Source organism: Capricornis sumatraensis, unplaced genomic scaffold (assembly GCF_032405125.1).
Source record: "Capricornis sumatraensis isolate serow.1 unplaced genomic scaffold, serow.2 scaffold22, whole genome shotgun sequence".
NCBI classification, from domain to species: Eukaryota; Metazoa; Chordata; class Mammalia; order Artiodactyla; family Bovidae; genus Capricornis; species Capricornis sumatraensis.
In genome coordinates, this window is record NW_027184633.1 from 287,916 (window position 1) to 310,995 (window position 23,080).

Genomic DNA, 23,080 nt, shown 5'->3' on the forward strand with positions numbered 1-23,080 from the left:
ATTGTGTCTGCTTATCATAGGTTTTAAAAATTCAGTTTGTTTCTTTTCTCCTTGATATTGCCTTTCCTCTTAGAGGACCTGTACCACAGATCTCTCTTAGATATAAATTTAGTACTTTTCTCACTTTCATGTTTGAATGATATAAATGTCTTAGCTGATGGAAGGAAGGAAAAAATACAGAGCATTAGGAAGGAGCAATTTAGAGAAAAGTTTGTGTTGTTGACTTGTGTGTTTGCAAGAGTTTTTAAACTTTCCTCTTTTATTTAGCTATTATTTCTTCACATTCATAAACATGAAATTCACTTATGGTTTAAAAGGCAAATATATATTGTTATCGAAATTCAGTTGAAATGAGAAAAAATTTAAAAATCTAAAACTAATTTTAAGACTCAGTTCAGTTCAGTTCCTCAGTCGTGTCCGACTCTTTGCGACCCCATGAATCGCAGCACGCCAGGCCTCCCTGTCCATCACCATCTCCCGGAGTCCACTCAGACTCATGTCCATCGAGTCAGTGATGCCATCCAGCCATCTCATCCTCTGTCGTCCCCTTCTCCTCCTGCCCCCAATCCCTCCCAGCATCAGTCTTTTCCAATGAGTCAACTCTTTGCATGAGGTGGCCAAAATACTGGAGTTTCAGCTTTAGCATCATTCCCTCCAAAGAAATCCCAGGGCTGATCGCCTTCAGAATGGACTGGTTGGATCTCCTGGCAGTCCAAGGGACTCTCAAGAGTCTTCTCCAACACCACAGTTCAAAAGCATCAATTCTTCGGCGCTCAGCTTTCTTCAGAGTCCATAGACTAACCAATGCTAAAACAAATCAAAACAAAAAGAAATTCACAATAGCTGTGTGATCTTCCACTTCCTTTGGGGGGATTTTAATTTAAAACATTTTATACCCCTGCCATTTTAGTTCAATTCCAAGTCAATATATTTTTCAGTCAAAACACATAATTAGAATGAGAATGAGAAGGTATAACAAAGGAACATCATCAACCTTAAAATGAGAATTGAATTGATGGAGTGTGGTCGTATCTTTCCACATGTGTTGGGCTCAAGGTTAATAGGAAAAAGGCTGCCCAGCGTGCTGACTCCACCTCATATTTGAGAAGCCACCTAGCAATAAATGGGAGGATTCCATCGTACCACAATTTTATTTACTTCAAACTCACGCCCTTGTAGCAAATTCTGTTTTCAAAAGAGACGTTGCCATGACACCAGGCAGTGTAGAGCTGAGAACTCTACCATTTCTGACAGCCTGCCACAGTGATCCTACTCAGAGTAGGGCCTCAGCAATGCTCTTGGTAAAGAGCAGTTAAAGAACTGTGCCCAGTAATTACTTTTCAAAACATAGAGATAGCAATTTAAACTGCTCTAAAGTGCATAAACACACTGAAATGAAGGTGAGGACAGAAAAAAGTCCATTCCTCTAGTAATTCCTCTGTCTCTCATTTTCACTTGTACTCAATCTCTTTCTTCTCTTCTTCTGTTATTTTATACCTCCATCTCTTCTTCCTCTTTTCTGCCTTTTTGTTTAGTGTTTCTTCTTGTTTTCTGTTTATATATCTCCTGTCATCTTTTTCCTTTTTATCTTAATTGATCTCCCTTTCACTTTTACTCTGTAACTGCCGTAACATGAGTACATTGAGTGAAATGTATTTGTGGGTTGCATCTTTGCAAGCATTATACTCATTGAATACAGGCTAATACTTTACTAAAAATTTTGTAATTTAAACTTCTTCCCTCATCTCTTTAAAATAAAGTCTTAACTCATTTAATTATTGATACTTTAAAACATCCACACAATACTTAGTTGATTTAATTTAATATATTAGCAGTTAAACAGAATAACTACTTTTCACTTCTTATTTATAGTAATAAAGAACGTTAAGAAATAGAGAGTTCCCAAGATGGCAGAGTAGGAAGACTCTGAGCTCACCTCCTTTTATGGGCATGCCAAAATTAAAACTATTTACAGAAGATTATTTATGAAAAAGACCAGGACCTACCAGAACAGATCTTTACAACTAAAAGTATAAAGGAGGAGCCACAATGAGGTAGGCAGGAAGAGAGGAGCAGTGGTATGGTCAAGACCAAACCCCCAGGTGGGTGACCCATAAACAGATCACAGTTGCAGAGCTTCTCCCCACAAGGAGCCAGTTGTCTTGAGGCCCTCAGTGCCGAACAAATTCTTAGAAATGTACATACTCCCAAGTCTGAGTCAGGAAGAAATACAAAATATGAACAGGCTAATTGCCAGTAATGAAACTGAATAGATAATTGTAAAACTCCCCCCAAAACAAAACTCCCAAACAGAGAAAAGTTGCCATCTATCCTTTTCAAGTAGACTCAAATACTGTTAGCCCACAGGCCATACTTTGAGCAACAAGTGTGTAGGAACTATAGCAATAGGTATGTATAAGCCAGGGTCGGTTCCCAAGGAATTTAGATAGCAATCAGCAGGAAATTATCGCGTAGGTCTACAAATCATTTTGGATTTTTCCTACAGAGGTCTTGATCTTCATCTGGAAAATGTAGATACCCAGAGTCTCTGTCCTGATTTAAGTACGATGAACCAGAGAAAACAGGCTTTATGTAGTATATCCTCAACCACCATAAATGTTGTTGATAAGATCAGCAAGAGTCAGAATTGGTTTTTTTGTTTGTTTTCTTTTTATTCATCTATATATGCACAGTCTCTGAAACAGAACCTTCCTTTCATAAGAGTTCAATAAGTGTTTGTTGAATTAGGTTGAAAGTAAATGAAATCTTTCTGGTCTTATTTTCTAGTTCACCTTAAATTATTAAGAATTCTAGTGACATATGGTCTGATTCTCAAAGAGTGTATTTGCTGGAATCATGCTTTCAGATTCTTGCTGTTCATACAGATAAGAAATGTCTCAATATTTTTACTAACTTGAATTCAGCAGCTTATTCTTACTGGTTTTCTGACTTCAGAAATGCCTAACTTTACTACTTTTCAAAATCATAACATGGATAAATCTAAAGAGCTTTTCTATTTAGTATCTCTTGATCATAAAATTCTTGTTGGAAAGATTATTTATTAACAATCCAACAGCAGTCGGTAAACACATTAAAACTTAATAAAAGGTATAATTAAACAATATTTTACTGATGCTAGTATCTCCTTAGAATTTTTAATATGATAGAAAACTCAGTGCCCTGAGTTTATCATGGAAGCCTAGATAAAAGCCTGTCTCATTCTTCAGCAGTGTAGACCCTCTGTAAAATAAGAAACAAATATTATATATATATATGTATATATATTGGTCAGGCCCCCAGTGCCTGACACAGAACTCTTGAACTTGGAGATAGAGACACAAAGCTCTTGAGACTTTTGTTAATTTACTGAGTGATGGGACCATCTGACACAGAGCTCTTAAGTTCTTTGTGATTTCCTAGGTGATAGGAATATCTTTCTGTTCTAATGAGATTGCTCTTGGGTGGAGGATGGTCACCAGAAAGATCAAGCTGTGAGCAGAAGCCTGGGACTTGTGGTCCCATCTCCTATTCTCCAGGAGGGGGAAAAGGTTGAAAGTGCAGTTTGTGATCATGCTAACATGATGAAGCCTCCAGAAAAACCCTATAAGTACTGGGTTCAGAGTATTTCCCCATTAGTAAACACATCTACGTGCCTGGAGGAGAGTGCATTTTAATTATAAAAGGTAGACTCTTACACTCAAGATCTTTCCAGACCTCATCCTATGTATCTCTTCATCCAGCTTTTCATTTGTATCCTTTATAAAATATAAAAGAAGTGAACTGTTTTCCTGAGCTCTATGAGCTGCTCTATCAAATTACTGAAACCAGGGATGGTACTGTGGGAACCTCCAATTTGCAGCCAAGTCGGTGAGAAATTTTAGGTAACCTGAAGACCTACTACTAGTGATTAGTATCTGAAGTTAGGGGTTGAGGGAGGGGCAGTCTTATAGGACTGAACCCTTAACCAGTAGGCTCTATGCTACCTCTGGTTAGTGTCAGAATTGAATAAAGGATATCAAGTTGGGAGAATCAGCGTGGGAAAAATCCCAGACATCTGGTGTCAGAAATGTTATGAACGGTAATTAAGAAAAAACACAGCAAGTTGGCCTCTGTTGCTGTTGATGCTATTTAGTCCCTAAGTCATACTGAATTGTTTCGTGACCCCACCAGGTTCCTCTGTCCATGGGATATTTCCGGCAAGAATTCTGGATTGGGTTGTCATTTGCTTCTCCAGGAGACCTTCCCAACCCAGGGACTGAACCCTCAGCTCCTGCCATGTCTCCTGCATTACAGATGGATTCTTCACCACTGAGCCACCAAGGAAGCATTCAGTTCAGTTCAGCCGCTCAGTCGTGTCCTACTCTTTGTGACCCCATGAATCCCAGCATGCCAGGCCTCCCTGTCCATCACCATCTCCCGGAGTTCACTCAGACTCACGTCCATCGAGTCAGTGATGCCATCCAGCCATCTCATCCTCTGTCGTCCCCTTCTCCTCCTGCCCTCAATCCCTCCCAGCATCAGAGTCTTTTCCAATGAGTCAACTCTTCGCATGAGGTGACCAAAGTATTGGACTTTCAGCTTTAGCATCATTCCCTCCAAAGAACACCCAGGGCTGATCTCCCTCAGAATGGACTGGTTGGATCTCCTTGCAGCCCAAGGGACTTTCAAGCAAGCACTAAACACCCACATATCAAGTGGAGATTACAACTCACTTGAGACTTGAGCTGAAATCACAAAAGTCATTCTAAAAGTCAACAGATTCATAAATGTAAAGAGTATACCAAACTCAGGGGTTGGCACAAGAGTCAGAGATTTTATTTTAAGCTTGAAAAGCACTTTAACATTGGTTATCCTGTTTGAATTACCCCGTGCATTGGAGAAGGAAATGGCAACCCACTCAAGTGTTCTTGCCTAGAGAATCCCAGGGACGGGGGAACCTGGTGGGCTGCCGTCTATGCGGTCGCACAGAGGTGGACACGACTGAAGTGACTTAGCAGCGGCAGCAAGAGCATTTTCTAGTGGCAGTGTAAGGGAAGGAACAATATGAACAACGCTCTTTATTTGTGAATATACACATACAAGCATACCTCATTTGATTGTGCTTAGTTTATCAAGCTTCACATACATTGTGGTTTTTACATATTGAAGGTTTGTGGCAACCCTGCGTTGTCAAATGATGGTTAGCATTTTTTAGCAATAAAGTATTTTCTATTGAGGTAGGTACTTTTTTAGACATAATCCTATTGCACACTAGACTACAGTATAGTGTAAGCATAACTTTTCTGTGCATTCAAGACACCAAAAGAATTCATGTGACTCACTTTATCATATTCGCTTTACTGCAATGGTCTAAAACTGAACCTCCAGAATCTCTGAGGTGTGCCTACATATAAATACAATGAAGCCCTAAGAGCCTAAGTCTAAGGGCAGGGGACTTCTCTTGGAGAATTATGTTATTTTAGTGTTTTTGAAACATGTGAGCAATGTCTTGGAATTATTTTTCCCACCATCATTATTTTATTTTTTAATAGTTTTAATGTGTGCCCAGATTTCTAAAGTCACTAAACAAACAATACATTCTAAAAAGAAATGGCCCTGAGACAAAAATTGCTGGCCAGTTTCTTTCCTATCATTGATATCTATTGACACTTAACATAATATGCCAATGGTTGTGCTATCAATGTCACTTCAAATTTGTATCCTTACATTCTCAAACACAGACATGAGTAGACATTTTATTCATACAAACGGAATCTTTTTTAACTACTTTTAAACTTGAAATCATAGTACTTATCATAGTGAGAAATCTACAACTTAATTAATTACAACACAATTTGTCAAAAACCTTTTTTGAGAAAACTCAAGTTTTGAAATGTTAGTGTGAGAATCATATAAATCAAGCTCCCCTCTCCTGTAGAATTTTGGCCTGGAGTTTTTAATAATTATTTCAGGAACTATGTTAAGTGAAAAATTATAAACACATTTCACAGAACTTCTTATATATATGGCATTATAGTATATCCAACCAAGAAAACAATTCTGCAACAATAAGCAATAGTCTTATGACTTGAGATATGCTTACTGATCATTTCTGATCAAGTATGTAATATTTAGTATTTTGATAACAAGAATGGTATGAGACCATCTCTATTTCTTACAATGGAAAATAAAACAAGTTATTATGCATGCCTCCTTCTTATTTCTGTATAATGCTTCCCCTGCATGCATTGTGGAGCCAAAACCTGACATGAAAGTTTATGACAGAGTGACATTGTAAAAATGTATTTTTTATTTGAGACAATTTTGCAATAAAAGCACATTTCAGTCCCTTAAAATAACAGTCAACAAGATTTACTGTATCAAATGTAAGTTTCACACCTCAGTCAGTGGTTAAGATTTCAAACAAACCCCAGCCGCTAAGCTGAAATTGGGTTTTAAAATCTTTAAGTTAGTTTGTTCCCAGATGAACATTTTTTTTAACATGAAAAATCACACTTATCATGCAGCTTGCAAATTCTCTGGTTTCCATTTATCCATTTTATTATCTTTTTATTATTGACAGAGACAGGAGCCAAGTCAGAGCTACATTAATCCAGAAACCAAAAGTAAGTAGACAATATTGTGAATATTAATGCAAGGTGGCAGCTCTTATTTTTCACCATCTCATCCTATTTTTCCTTGGAACCAATTTGTACAAAACGTATTTAAAAATCAGAAAGTTAAAGACAACCAGTTTCCAACTCATTGACCTACAAATTTGTCTTTGATTGCAGTGCACTTCTGTTGTAGCAGGGAGATTAGGAGTGGGTGCAGATCCCTTGGGGAGGGTACAATCACATGCTGACAATGCACCTGAGCTGCTTAATGTCCAGGGTAGGAACTGGAGGACATCTAGCCAGTTTATGAGTCCCCAGAGAGGGGGCAATGGATATCCATAACCGTAACACCTCACTCTGTGGGGAGCCTGTCTAGTTCTTGGCAAGAATTTTAAGCTTAATTTTTCCTGGATAGCTTTCCCCTCTCTCTTTTTCCTTCACTCTCTTGTTGTCTAAGTAAATAAAAGTAGACCTAAAAGTACATTCACACACAGAGAGAGAGAGAGAGAAAAGAAAATTAAATGAAGAAAATCTCAACAGATTCGACCCTAGATTTGTTTTAGCTATTATGAACACTCAGACTTAGCACCCACTTGCTTTGCAAGTTTATCCCTAATAATGACCAATATTTGTGTACTGCCCTTAGGGTTACCAAAGTGAAAGTGAAGTCGCTCAGTCGTGTCTGACTGTAGCCTATCAGGCTCCTCCATCCATGGGATTTTCCAGGCAAGAGTGCTGGAGTGGATTGCCATTTCCTTCTCCAAGGGATCTTCCCGACCCAGGAATCGAACCCGGGTCTCCCGCATTGCAGGCAGACGCTTTACGCTTTACCGTCTGAGCCTTCGCAAATGTAACATCTACACAATAAAAAGTTTTTGCAGCAGGAATATAACTCCATCATACATATTGCAAATTTTAGTCTTGAAGATGGTTTTTTGAAATAAAGTCCCTGAGATAGAAATTAAATCTACTTTTCCAGAATTCAAAGTCCAATGATCTTTTCTCTATACTAAGTTGATATTTTCAACTTTGAAATGTTTATTAATTTGTGTGTAATTTATATAAAAAATAAATTAACATTAGACTTCCTACATTTAGCATATTTAAAAAGGTAGACCTATACAGTATCCAAGTAATAAAAATACTAAAACACACAGTGTAATCCAGATAGAAGATGGATGCCAAGTGTCCTCTACTTGTTTCCTTTCCTTTAAGAATAAGTCCAGTGAAATGTGAAGGACTGCAAAATAGGGGAAGACGGCAAGCATGAAACACTGTGCCCTTTGGTTTTGTCATTTGTGTGCTCTTTTGGGAAAATGTGGGACTCACTGAGTATGATTATTTCTAATAAGCCCAAAATGAAAACTACCCAGGAGTAGTAGAATGGATTAATAGATTGTGATTTACACACACAAGAAAATAACACACAGCAATGAAAAAGAATCATCTTCACTTCACCCAACAGTGAGACTTTCTTAAATACACTAAGTAGCAAAAAAAAAAAAAAAAAGAACCAGCCACAAAAGAATACATACTATATTATCAAATTTATATAAGATGCAATGCAGTCAAGCCAGTCTATAGGTTAAAAGAGGCTAGGAACAGTCCACTGTTGAAAGGAATTAGTATAGGGAGTACGGAGGACTCTGTCTTTATCTGCATGATGGGCACATGGTTGCGGTTTATTTGTCACCATCTTTAAAGTGAAACATTTATGATATTTGTACTTTCCTCTACACAGAATATACTTCAATAAAACTTGCAAAGGAAGAACATGGCTGGACCTTAAGACTGCATCTGTACCACCATGGATATCTTGGTGTAACTAACTGTAGGCTTTTTCAGGCAGAAGAACATTGGGAAAGTGTGGGCTTTGGATCCATTTGCCTGAGTTACAAATCTCCACTGCACTGTGACACTCAGCTAGCAATGTGTTCTAAGGGAAGTTTCCTAAACCTTGGTTTCTCCAGTAACTTTTTTATGGATTTGTGCCCCTCAACTACTCAGTAGGGACAAATAGCATAAACAGGAAAAAAACATAAATGCAAACCATATAAACTGAGAGACTGCAAACAAATTGATGGTATCATTTTTCCTTAGCCCTTAAATATCTTTGAGTTAGTGCTATCATTTGCAAAAAAAAAAAAAAAAAATCAAATTCTGTATTAGGAAAGTTTGGTAATAATTCAATATGGCCAGCAACTCTCCATAGTTTAGTGGCTTCACACAACAGATATTATTTCTGACACTTGAATGTCCAGTTGGGGTTTTCTCATTTAATGGCCTTCAGGAATCCTGTCCCTGGCTCAGTCTTTGGGATCCACTCTCTTTTTATTTGAATAAAAGACACCTTAGGAAAGGTACATCTATTCTTAACTGCTTTGTCCCTGAAGATGTATGTGTTTTTCTCATTTACATTCATTTTGGAGGGAAGTAGCCACACGGCCCCATCTCTCTGCACACACTCTCAGGAAAGTATGACTTATCATTAGTCCATTAGCCACATCCGCCACATTGTCCTTATATTCTCCTACACAAAGTACAGATAATTTCTGAGGCTCTATCAGCTAGGCATTTCACAACAAAGTCATAGAAACGCCAGGATCATTTGATCTACAAACGCATGTGACTTCCTGAAATATATATTCCAACTTGTTGACTTTAAACTCAAGCTAAATACCAACGGATCTACTCGCACTTCTGAGACACAGCTTACATTCATTCACAAATGTTAGTGAGCCTAAGTCTCAACACCAAGGTGTCAGGTCATACCAATCTGAATTGAACACACTTTACTTTTTTGATTTTTAAGGTGAGCGATATCTTGGTGTTGTAGAAAGTACCCAGCACTGGTAACTGGGGTCATGATCCACCTTCTAAATTTATAATCAAATGTCAATATAATCAAAACTAGAGGGAATTCTTATATAGGACTTTTAAAAAATCTTCATAAACTTAAACCCACTGTTAAATATTGTTCTCTAAAACTTTGGAAATGAAAGTTTTACTTTTACAACAGAAGGCTTATATAAGATACAGGACTTATTCCAAATCACAAACTTGGGACCAGAACTTGAGGCTCTATATTACCAGTCTAATATATACTTTACTTCTTAGCAAAGCAGGAAAATGTCAAAAGTAAAAAGGTAACAATGTTTTCATGTAGGATACGCTAATGATCAAGTTTAAGAAAAAATTTGATAAATCTGAAAAGACAGTTTTACTGCTGAAATTCTCCCTGCTCCTTAATAGTTGACCCAAGTAGTACCAGGAACTGCAGTTATATCAATAATACTCATAAATTGTATCTATTTCTCATTCTTCAATTTTTTTTTTGTACTTGCAGGCTTAGGATTGCAAAACATAAGGCAAAAGGTATCACTTTGAAGAGTTTTCATCATTAGAAACTTTTGGTCCCAGGAAGTGGTTATTTCATTTTAATAGTCCTGTTTCTATACATATATAGGTGCCTCATGCCTGAAATGAATTTTCAAGACTGTCTTTATGCTAAGTATCTGGCAATCCAAAAACTATTGCTTCTGAAAATATGTATAGACCAGGAATGAAGGGTTCCATTTTTACAATGAGATGCAGATTTCCCATTAAAAAGTAAAGCTTTCATTTCCAGTGTTATAAAGGACAGTATTTGAGCTTTGGTGAATTAATTTAGGAGGCTATAGAAGTCCTATAAAAGAACTTTTTCTAGTCTGTGTATTTACTGTTGATTATAAATTTGAACATTACTATTAGTGTCCAGCTTGTGACTGAATATTTGGGTCAAATAAATATTGCTAACTGGTACTTAATCATTTTCAGTAACACTATTTTCAATTAAACTCAATCTCACAAGTTTATATAATTTTACAACTTAATTATATAATTACCTCATACTATTTGTACAATTTCAGGGATCAATTATCAAAATGTGTTGATACTATTTTTTCACTTGTCTCTGTCTCAATAATAGTTTACTGGTTTCAGTGACCTTTCTTCCATAAAGCAAAAAAGGAGAAAAAAAATAAAAAAAAAAACAGGAAAGACACACGAGAAAGTGTGGAGGTTATTTCAGGGCTGACGTAAGATATGAAGAATTGTTCTAATCTTTCCTCCAGCTTTTAACAGTGTTTCAAACTCTATCAAGTAAGAATAGAAGACTGTTATGCAATGAAGGGCATTGTGGGCCTGGGGTCTTTAATATTTCTCTAAGTTTGTAGATTTCATGATTACAAGTAAGTACAAGTAGTTAATAAGCTCTATGCACCATCTTCACTAACCCTACATACCTATGAACCAGCAAAATGTCTAGTACATAACACTTGATTAAAAATTAATGAAGTATGGTTAGCAGCAGTTTCTCTGCCTCTTGGCCAATCCTGACTTGTACATTCTTCTCTCAATATTATAGGTAAGCGAAATAGACAATCACCGTGAAACTTATTCAAATGGCTAAGAAAACGCCTATGTCCCAAACTATACTGTCATCTGAAATTCCACTTTTGAGTTTCATTCATTTAGCTCAAAATGTTGGTCTTGTTAAAATGCAAAACAAATGTAGCAACAGAGAGTCAATAACACTTGAATCCCTTTTAAATTATTTAAACTTATGACAAATGAGTATCAGATTTATTTTTCCCTAGTGCAGTCTGGCCAGAGGAGGGAGTCATTCTGTGGTCATAGAAGTAGGATGAGAAAAACCCAAGTCAGTAAGATGAGTTTAGATGAGTCAGAACAAAGAAACTTATCTTACACTGTTGCCTATAGATGAAATAATACTAAAAGCATAGATATTATCTGGTTAATACCAGTACTTGAACATAATGAAAGTGAGATCCACTGATGTGAACTAGTTAAACAGCTAATCATTGTCAGAGTCAAGGTTAGTTTTTAAGAGACTTGACTTTTAGTTTGGTGCTCCTTCTTTCAACTTTGATTACTTATTTATAAATGCTAATCCTACTTCAAAGTAACCTAAACCTTATAAAATATTTTGGAAATTCCAAAGAACCGTAAAAGGAGTATCAACAAATTTCTGCCTCTGTAATTTTGTATAGTATACATAAATAACTACTTAGGCTCCTTAAGAGTGATTTAATTTTCCAAACATGTAAACTATGATTAATTAAGTGTAAAGGTTTATGATTATGTAGTTGGAATATGGTTCCATCATTTTCATCAATACTAAATCAGCTAATTGAAAGAATCATTGGGATCTACATCTATTAAAAAAAGGAAATTTTGTATTGCTACAAATATAAAGAAAATATCTTTCTTTCTAATTAAAAAATATATTCAATAAGGAAATGACTGTTAAATAAAAAATTATTATACCATGTTCCATAGTCGAGTGCTGAGGTCAAGAGTCAAAATTAAGAATATCAGGCAATGTATTACAGTTCTCAAGAGAAATGGGACCAATAAGGCATAAACAAATATGTATATATGTGTTTATAACAATATATGTATACGTTTATATACAAACACATTCATTACAGTGAATTAGCTCCCATGATTATACAGATGCAGAAGTCTCAATATTTACAAGGTGGTAAGCAAGCTGAAGACTCAAGTCTAAGTCCACAATCCTGGGAATCAGGAAAGCCAATGATGTTGTTCCATTCTAAAAACTAGCAGGCTTCGAAGGTGGGATGATTTGGGAGAATGGCATTGAAACATGTATATTATCATATGTGAAACGAATTGCCAGTCCAGGTTTGATGCATGATACAGGGTGCTTGGGGCTGGTGCAGTGGGGTAACCCAGAGGGATGGGATGGGGAGGGAGGTGGGAAAAGGGTTCAGGATGGGGAACACGTGTACACTCATGGCGGATTCAAATCAATGTATGGCAAAATCAATACAATATTGTAAAGTAAAATAAACAATTAAAAAATAAATTAAATAAAAATTAAAAAAAAAAAAAACTAGCAAGCTTGAGATCAGGAAGAGCTAATGTTTTAGTTTGAGTCTAAAGGTAGGAGCAAAGTCAGCGTCCCAGTTTAAAGGACACAAGTTGGCAGAATTCCCTCTTCACAGGGGAAGGTCAGCTTTTCTGTTTTATTTAGGCATTCAAATGATTAGATGAGGCCCACCCACACTATGGGTGGGCAATCTGACTCAATATGCAGATTTATATTTTAATCTCATCCAAAAACACTCGAGGAAATATTTAGTGTCTTAATCCACTTGGGCTGCTATAACAAAATCCTATAAATTGGACAACTTATAAATAACATAACTTTCTCACAGTTCTGAAAATTGTACATCAAAAGATCAGAGTGATAACATGGTTGGCTGCTGACTTTTTCTGGATTATAGACTTCTTACTGTATCCTCACATAGCAGGAAACATAAGGGATCTCTGTGGGGCCTCTTTTATAAGAAAACTCATTCATAACAATTCATTTCATGACTCTTAAGTCACCTCCTTAGACCCCTAACTCTTAATACTATCATTCTTGGAGCATTAGAATTTCCACATATGAATTTTGGGGAGACAGACATTCAGAATACAGAACCAAGAATAATGTTTAACCAAATACCTGGGCACTCCATGGCCCAGTCAAGTTGACACATAAGATTAAGCATCACAGGAAGGTCACACTTCCAAGTATCTTTCTGCATCACATTTTAAAATAGAAATACAAGAATTTCTTGGGAAAAAGGTTGAAACAGTTCTACAGTTAGGATTAAGACATACATAGGCATATATGGCAACTGAATATTCTGGGATAGATGATAGAACCAGACTTTCAAGATGTTACATAGAGCTGCTAAGAAAGACATGTCCTAAAGGAAGACTAAGTCAAGCAACATCATTATCATCAGAGAGAAGTGGCTTACCGGTACAGATGAGTGACTATTTTACAAAATGGTCTGGATTCAGCCACCCTAGGATCTAGTCTCACAAAACAGAAGGACTAAATGTGAAACCAAAGCAGCTGTCCCGTGAAATCTGCTATTCCAGAGCTAGGCAACTTGGCTCTAGACATCTTTCACCAAGCACAACAGAAAGAAAAGAAGTAACTCTGAAGATGATCTCCAAGCCCGTAGAACTGAAAAGGTACTAGGTAACAGCAGAATTGGTGGGTACTAGAGAATGTGCGAGCCAAGACTGCTCTGTCATGAAAAGGGCAGCTGGTAGCTGCATGCATGCTAAGTCGTTTCAGTCATGTATGACTCTTTGCAGCCCCAAGGACAGTAACCTGTCAGGCTCCTCTGTCCATGGAATTCTCTAGGCAAAAATACTGGAGTGGGTTGCCATTTCCTCCTAAGGGGATCTTCCCAACCCAGGGATCAAACCTGTGCCTCTTATGTCTCCTGCTTTGGCAGGCAGGTCCTTTACCACTAGTGCCACCTGGGGAGCCCCCTGTGGCACCTGGTGTCTACATTCATCAGGGAGCACTGTAAGTGAGCCCTCTGTGATATCCTAAAACAGTGGGGGCAGCAGGAACATTTCTCAGAGTAGGGTGATTGATTCAAAATTTTATGTAGCCAAATAGTCTACTGATAAATCAGTGCTCCTGTTGTGTTTTACTGCTCCATACTCCGGAGGAGGCAATGGCACCCTGCTCCAATACTCTTGCCTAGAAAATCCCATGGATGGGGGAGCCTGGGAGGCTGCAGTCCATGGGGTCACGAACAGTCGGACACGACTGAGCGACTTCACTTTCACTTTTCACTTTCGTGCACTGGAGAAGGAAATGGCAACCCACTCCAGTGTTCTTGCCCGGAGAATCCCAGGGACTGGGGAGTCTGGTGGGCTGCCATCTCTGGGGCCGCACAGAGTCGGACACGACTGAAGTGACTTAGCAGCAGCAGCTCTATACTCACAAAAACAAAAATGAGCTTCCCTACAATACTCCAACCCTAATTCCCTTCTCTCCAGAGGCACAGTCAGCCCCACAGTTCTAGGTCTCAATCCTCCATATAACAAGGTGAATAGTAAATAGGATTCTCTTCACACTTCTTTCAAAGCAGACATACCCAGGACCACGGACCATGATGCTGACAGTTCTTACAATGGCCCTTTGTGTCTGGAGATTGAGGACACCCAAAGGCTTCCCTGGTAGCTCAGAGGGTAAAGAATCTGCCTGCAATGCAAGAGACCGGGTTCAATCCCGGCGTTCAGAAGATCCCCTGGAGAAGGGAATGGCTACCCACTCCAGTATTACTGCCTGAAGAATTCCCCTCTGAGAATCTGAGAAAGACAAATGATAGTGTACTATAGATAGCTCATATTCTCTTGCCAGAACCACTTATCTTTTTCAGGAATTTTGTGTTGTTAAATACAATCATCATTAAAATTTATTTTTTTTTTTAATTTTAATTTTTTATTTTTTTAATTTCAAAATCTTTAATTCTTACATGTGTTCCCAAACATGAAACCCCCTCCCACCTCCCTCCCCATAACATCTCTGTGGGTCACTTACTGTGAAATTAATTTTATTAAAAACAATACTAATGGATATTCAAAACTCATCACCTCCTAATTACTATACTGCATTTTATTATAATCTATGCTCTTTCTTGAGGTTATTTATGTGTCTTAAATTTGTATGGTGGAAATAATTAAAAAAATCTGTGCCTAACTCTGCCTTCACTGACATCATGTTGGTAATGTGAAACTGACCGCAGTGGGAGCAGTCACAGTACGGAAATTGGCAAACACTACAACTGGGGCCTCAGTTTTACAGAGAGTCAGTTATGAAACTGGCATATCAGTGGGTTGACAAAGTGAGTGTCAAGGTCTAACAAGGATGATCTGATCCTAAGTTACTGTGAGGTAAGTGAGGATGAAGAAGAGGAAAGTGGTTAGAAATTGACCATGGCACCCATGTATGACAGGATTTCTAAATGTGCTGTGTCTGTGGAGTGGATTTTAAATCATGATATTCTGAAATCCCCTCGACCTTCAAAGGGATCATTCCTGGTCTGATCAAAAAGTATTGGCAGGCATGACCTTTGCAAATGAGGACCAAGTCTCTCTTCACTTGTTCTGGTATAGAAGAAGCCTCCGATCTCTTCTACAAAATAATGGAAGGGTTTCCCACTATTAGATGATACTGTACATTTGCCCAACTTGGTGGTTTGTGTCTGGATCCAAAATAAATGTTATTTATATGAAAAAATCTGATATTACTTGTACTCCTAGTATTGTGTAATGATTCATATTTGTTATTGCATGGGGAAGGTGCCTTGTTAGTAAAAATTAAATGTGGTAGTAGGCATTTCTCATAGGGACGTTGATCATAAATTGCATTTATTACTAGGTTTCATATAGGCCAAATATTTGAAATATTTATATTGTCATAGAAAAAACAGGTGTGATTGATGTTTGAAATGTTTGCATCTGATTCCAGAAATTATGCTGCATAGTTATAATTCCCCCTCTATCTCTCAGAGTTTGTGAGACTAAGAAATCATTATACATGTGACACTGGGAGGAGAATTTATGAAGTTGGTATAAAGGTCCTACAACCTTTCTCAAGACCCCCCAAGTCATGCTACCTTAAAGATACTCTATGGATGGCGCAGATATTCCAGTTAGTCAAATGCAGCTAATGAGTTAGTAAAATTAGGCCTTAATGTTACTGGGAATTTGTTGATCCTCACTGATTAGTGAGTTAGTCATGAGAAAAACTGCCCTATCATTGTATCCCAGGGTCTAACCAAGGAAAGAGAACCATTTTACAAGCAAGAATAAAGGGAATTAAGTACAGAGAATTGGTTATACCAGTCATGGAAGAGCTGTGAGACCAAACAAGGGATGTGTGACAATCCAGAGATTATTACCAGCAGAAGACTGCTATTTTCTTAGGCTGGAGGTCAAAGGAAGAAGGTGATATCACCAAGAGTCAAGACAGCATCTATGGTCAGCTGGCTGACAGGCTTTTTAGGACCAGGGGTCACAGAGCTGAAGACATTCCTGCCAGAGATACCAGCAAGATCAAGATAGAGACAGAAAAAGACTTTGGTTTCTCCCTTCGTCCTGTTCCTCAACTACATATCAAGGATTCTCATTAAATCTAAACATGTTAACAGTGGGTCCTTGTATATGTAACTTCTAGGGGTCAGAAGAGCAAGAAAGGGAGAAGGAACAGATTTGAGGGGAAACACGTACGGGAAGAATATATCTAGCAAATCCAAAATATGTATCTATATCTAGATGGATAGATAGATAAACACAGATTCCCCCTAACATCCATTAATGCTCTGACAAGGCAAATAAAAATAATTTTTTTCCTTACCTAGGTGTATTATCTAAGCGAGCACTGAATTAGTTACTGAATTAGAAGTTGGCACATTCAATTGCTATTTAGCTTCCTAAACGAGCACAAGATTGACCAATGATCACGAGAGTCTATTACTGATCCAAGAGACTCTTTTTTCCCATTATTCTAAAGCTCTCTATCTGTTCTCAAACTGTGAGAGGTACTATAAAATAGAAAATCAGATTGATTTGACAGTTAACCCACTCTTTTTCACCTTGCCTTCTTTCAAATATGCTGAGAAAAGTAAAATGGCCTAAAGGAAAGAAGAAGAGAAGCATAAGTATCCTCTACAAACTCGGTGATGGATGATTGAGAGCTGACTCTTTCTCAAGTGCTTTTATTGGCCCACGTGTTAGCCCTGCATCCCATGAAACAGCCTGATGTAACATGCCAATATTAGTGTCACTTCTTTGCCATATCCTCTTTTCACCACCACAAAAATAAGAGTCCATCAGAAAATACATACTATGTTTCCTAGAGTTACTTCTGTTTTATGCAGATCCTCTTTATAAAGCTATTCTTAGAGTCCTCTTCAGTATCATAAGCTTAAACTAAGAAAACTACCTTTCCTTCCTTTCTGAACATTACGTCATGAGGAATGAGTCCTGTTACTTACAAAGATAGGCAGAATTCTCTCAAAGCAGAAAAACCATCGATTTTGCTTGCTTTCCACATGCTATCTATGTACCACAGTTAAGAACTTCAAGCACACAAATTTGTTCTAGAGAACTGGCAACTCAAAAATACAAATAATCTTTATAGTATCAAGTAACCCTTAAACTCTTTGAAAAACAACCTTGCTTTAAAAGTTAGAGTGCAAAAATATTCAAAACAATTGGCACACCCCTCCGAAAGATTCTCTAACGTTCAGCAGAACTGAATTCACACTGAATCTAGTTTATGAGTAAAAGACAAGTCAACTTTAAAGCCAATCATAGATGACAATGTTTCTTTTCAATGTGCCTGCCTTGGAGCCATAATTCTGCTGCTGCTGCTGCTACTGCTAAGTTGCTTCAGTCATGTCCGACTCTGTGCGACCCCATAGATGGTCTCCTACCAGGCTCCTCTGTCCCTGGGATTCTCTAGGCAAGAACACTGGAGTAGGTTGCCATTTCCTTCTCCGGTGCATGGAAGTGGAAAGTGAAGTCGCTCAGTTGTGTCCAACTCTTAGCGACCTCATGGACTACAGCCTACAGGCTCCTCCGTCCATGGGATTTTTCCAGGCAAGAGTACTAGAGTGGGGTGCCATTGCCTTCTCCACATAATTCTGCTAAACACTCAAAAATTTCCTCTTGAGTATTTTGTGATATATTAGAACCAGAAATAAGGGATGTTAGTGCTAGAAGGCCAGTCAACGGTCTTTAATTTAATTTAGATATTCTTTCTGCACCAGACTCTTTAAGATCATTGAGTTAGCTTAAGAATTTTGAAGCTGTGGAATTCAGGGCAGGACATCACAGTATGCCAATATTACTATTCTCCTGCTCTGACATTCTCCACTGATTGACAGATGAAGGAGAAGGAAGGGCAGTCACCATTAACTGAGAATAAATGAAAATGGAATATTAAAATTCAGGATTATCTGAGTTGACTGAATTGGCTGGCAGAGTGTTCTCCAGTTAAGAGTGGGGAAAGATTAATTCTGCACATGATGCCACTACTGCATTTATATACAAGTTTACTGGGACAATTGTTTGCCTTGAATTGTTTTCTTCATTTATTTCAGTCAGACAGTTGTGTTGACTGATTTTTCTTTTTGATGTATGAAATGACTCTTTGACTGAATTTACCATTTAATTTCCACTAATGCACTGTAAAAACAATAGTCAAATTAGACTGGCAGGTATGAAAAAGTCTACCACAGAACTAGACAGAAATATTGCATTCTATAGGTACGTATGTCATATGCCCTGGGTTTTGAAAAATTTTTCCAATTTCAACTATTTTGCCACATGTTTCAGAAGTGTGGGGCCACTGATTTAATAGTAAAAATAACATTTGTGAAGTTCATATAAAAATAATTTTCTGTGAACCTGAGAATCACATAATGGGATCAGAGAAGAACTATTATGAACAATTTTACTGTTTCTTACTTATCAAGAGGTATTTCTATGTGAAACTTTTGAACCTTCTTCTGGAAGATGGTTAGGAACAAAAGGTTTGAATATATTCATAGCAAATCCTTATTTATAATTTCATTTTCCCAATAATTATAGTTACTAAGATAGGCCATTTTCCATGTCCTATCTCATGATTTTAAGCTCCTATTGAACATCTGGAAATTGGTGACATGAGTAAGAAAGTGAAGCAATTTTTAAATTGTTATTGAGTAATGCTGATTTTATAATGAGAGCTTCCTTACATAGTTGACTAATTTATCGTGGTGCAGATGGCTGGTTACTACTCTTAGAAACGAAAAAGGTCTTAAAAATTTTTCCATATTCCATTCACCAACCTGTGTTCTCCTTCAAAGCAAAATTAATTCCTTGAAAATTAACATATTAGCTTAATTATAATTTTTAATTTTAAAATTAACTGGGGGAATGGGAATTTGGGGTAGGAAAAAGGGATGGAAGATGCGACAAAGTAAAATAAATCAAAGAATTCATAGAAAAATAAAACAGAAGTTTCCAATAGTAGGTAAGGACTTCTGCTTCCAACTATATCAGTTTACCTGAGGAACACATACTAGGAAGGTCAGATAAATCATATGCAACATTTGACTGTGAGCATTATAAAGCCAGGATTCCCTGATGGCTCGAGGAGCCTGGCGGGTCGCAAAGAGTTGGACACGACTGAGACTTCACATTCACGTTATAAAGCTAATGAGGCAGCCATGCCATAGAAAAGTACTCAAGTGAGAATAGCATTCTGCACATGCTTTTCTAGCCCAGTCATGTAGAAACTATTGATGAAAATCAGAAGTCTGACAAACCAAATGTGGCTCCTAAGAGGCAGAAAAGCCAGTAGATCTTAGGACAATGTCATAGGACTGAGGAGAGAGCACAGTGAGAATTTAGAAATAACAAGGCAGCTAGAATTTTAAGGGTCAAAATCCCAGAGACAGGAAAGATTCAGAGACTCGAGCTCAATTCAGCAACAGTGGTCCCTTGACGTATCACATTTTCCATGTAGGGAGACAAGGCAAGATGCTAAGAAGTCAAACAAAAGCTAACTGAAGTCAAAGCAAAGACTCAGAAGTCTTATTATAATGCTGAGGAGATAAAACTGAGGTTCAGAACCCACCAAAGAATAGTGGCCCAGTGGAAAGCTAATGACATGAATTAGGACACTGGAAGATTCTATATGTATGTGTATGTGTCTCTGTGTCCATATGAACGTGTGTTAGGAAGCTTGATGAAACAGCTACATTAAAGGAAACATCTATAAAGAAGGAAGATGAGTATGATGTTGGTGCAAGGACTGAAGATCAATGAGGTGATCTTTCCTTCTGCTCCTTACTTGGGAGTAGGAAATTCTCTCTTGAAAAAGGTACAGTTGACCATTGAACAAGGCAGGAGTTAGAGACACTGACTCCCTATGCAGTCAAAAATTCACACATCACTTTATAGGCAGCCCTTCCCATCTATGGTTCTGCATCTGAGGTTCAACCAACCAGAGATGATGTAGTGCTGCAGTTATTGGGAAAAAATCCATATAGAAGTGGATCTGTGCAATCTAAATCCAGGTTGTTCAAAGCTCAACTGTAATGTCATTCAGATTCTCTACAACTTGTCATATCCCAAGTCTGGTATTCATTGAAGAACCACCAAGACTACCAAGAAAAGGAGAATTAGAATGAAAAACAGAACCAGAATCATGGATGACCTAAATATTAAAGTTCAAATATATTTGGATAAATATTACCAAGTTCAGAAAAATAGATGACAAGGTAGAAAATTTAACTAGACAACTAGAAACGGATTGAAGCGGAATTGATAGAATTCAAAATTATACTAAAATTAAAACTCAGTAGTGGACGTAACATAGGTGAAGAAAGATAAATGAACTGGAAGACAGAGTAACAGTAAAAAAATTAAGGCTAAACATGGAAAACAAAAAGGATTAAAAAGTATAGAAAAGAGCATTTGAAACATATGGGCCACAGTAAACATTTTTATCATATGTTTAAATTGGAGTCCAAAGGGAAAAGAAGAGAGAGACTGGGGTGAAAGCAATATTTAGAAATAATAGTTGAGAGTTCTCAAAACTAAAAAGAATATACCAAGCCATAAATTCAACAAGCACTAAACAATGCAACAAGAGTAAATATAAAGAAACCATATCTAACACCACCACAGTACAACTCACAAATGGCAAAGAAAAACAGAGCATCTTAGAAGGAACCAGAGGAAAGACAACAGCAGCTGACCTTTGAACAATGCAGGAGATTACGATTACAGCTCACTTCTCAACAAAAAAGATTAATACTAGAAAATAATGGAAAGTGCTAAAGAAAATAACTGCCCACTGAGAATTCTAGAGGCAGAGAAAATGTGTTTGGAAGAGGAAATAGGGAAATCTTCAAACAAACAAAATTTAGAGAATATGTTCTCATCGGAACCAACTGAATTAAATGATGAAGAGAGACCTGCAGGCAGAAGGAAAATTATCATAGATGAAAATAAGGACTTTACAAAGGAATTAAATAGAACAGAAAGGATAAATAAGTGAATAAATCTAAATAAAATCTAACTGCACATAAGAGTAATAATGAAATATATAAAAAATTAGAATGCATTAAAAACAAAAGGAGGAGGAAAAAGTAATAAAATAAATTTAAGGTCTCAGCATTGCTTGAGAAGCAGTAAAACAGCTAATAAGTCATGGTGCATGTGTAATTGCTACTTATATAAACATTGTGAGCTAATAAAGGGAAAATGGAGTTTGATGAATTTAAAAGGAAGAGCCAAAGGAACATAAAAACGTAGGACAAGTAGAAAACAAGGAGTAAATGGTCTATAATAAGATATATTAACTGTAAATATTCAAATTAAAGGGCAAAGATTTTTTGAAACAAAAATCTTAATTCCATGCCCCTTACAAGAGACCATAGTCTGACTGCAAGTTAAATGATGCAAAAATTATGTCATAAAAACAATCAGCAAAATTGGAAAAAAAAATAATGTGAGATTTGAAAGCAAAAAGTATCACTGGAGATAAGGCAGGATAATAAAACCAACCATTACTTTACAAGGAACATGTCATAAAACTAAACTTCAATGCAATATATGAAGGGAAATTCTAAAAACTAACTAGAAATAAAATCTAAATTACCTAGATCAGTAATTCAGAGCAACAACAAATCAGTAAACTACAGAAGATCTGAATACCATCGGTAAACTCTTTGGCCTATACACCCTGAGGAACCCAGAATTTAAAGAAACATATGTACCCCAACGATCACTGCAGCACTATTTACAAAGCTACATATGGAAGCAACCTAGATGCCCATCAGTCGATGAATGGATACAGAAGTTGTGTATTAAATTACTCAGCTATAAAAGGAATGCATCTGAGTCAGCTCTAACTCAGTGGATGAACTGCATATTTTATACAGATTCAGCACCGTGTAAATTAAGACTGTAAGGGGAACATAGAACTTCTGGTAATCTGTATGAGCTAAGCAGTTCAGGTTGCTCATTCTGACCAAAATTATTGGTACTGAAGCTGGGGAAATGTTGTCGCTTATTAATCCACTAACATTCATTCAACAAACATTTGAACTCTGTTTTTTGCAAAAGCACATTAAGTACACATAAAAATGAACACTAGCCCTGCCCTCAGAGACCTAGTAATCTGATTTCCTTTCAAGTGTTATGGCTAAAACAATTTTAAAATTGTTTGACAGAGACACATGTTGATTTTAGCTGTTTCTTCCTCATTTCCTTATCACATATTGCACTGAACATGGAATTATTGCTAATTTAGAAGAAGTGCTCTTTTCCTGAGTTATCTATATCTTCTTAATGTGTGAAATCATTCTCTAGGTGCATGAGGTGGGTGGTAACGCTTGTGGTAAAAATAGTTTTCTGCTCAGTCACTTCTTTAATTTATCATTCTTTATCTCTAGTGCAAATGTTTCCTGAAGCTTCTTATCTAAAATTTTATTACAAGTAAAAATGTAACAGTCATGTGGAAGAGAACAAATATTTACAAGCAAGTATGACATGAATGAGCATACCCCAAAAAAATGACATTTATAGAGGTGATA

At 37.1% G+C, this 23,080-nt stretch overlaps 1 protein-coding gene across 1 annotated transcript in view; it reads right to left on the bottom strand.

Moving 5' to 3' along the window:
* Window positions 1-702: 702 nt before the first annotated feature.
* The window catches only part of LOC138072399 (receptor-type tyrosine-protein phosphatase R-like), a 123,577-nt gene continuing 101,199 nt past the window's right edge, over window positions 703-23,080 (bottom strand). The window contains exon 3 of the mRNA XM_068963503.1: window positions 703-807. Coding sequence (XP_068819604.1) covers window positions 784-807 — 24 coding nt within the window. The 3' untranslated portion in view covers window positions 703-783. The remainder of the gene's footprint in view (window positions 808-23,080) is intronic.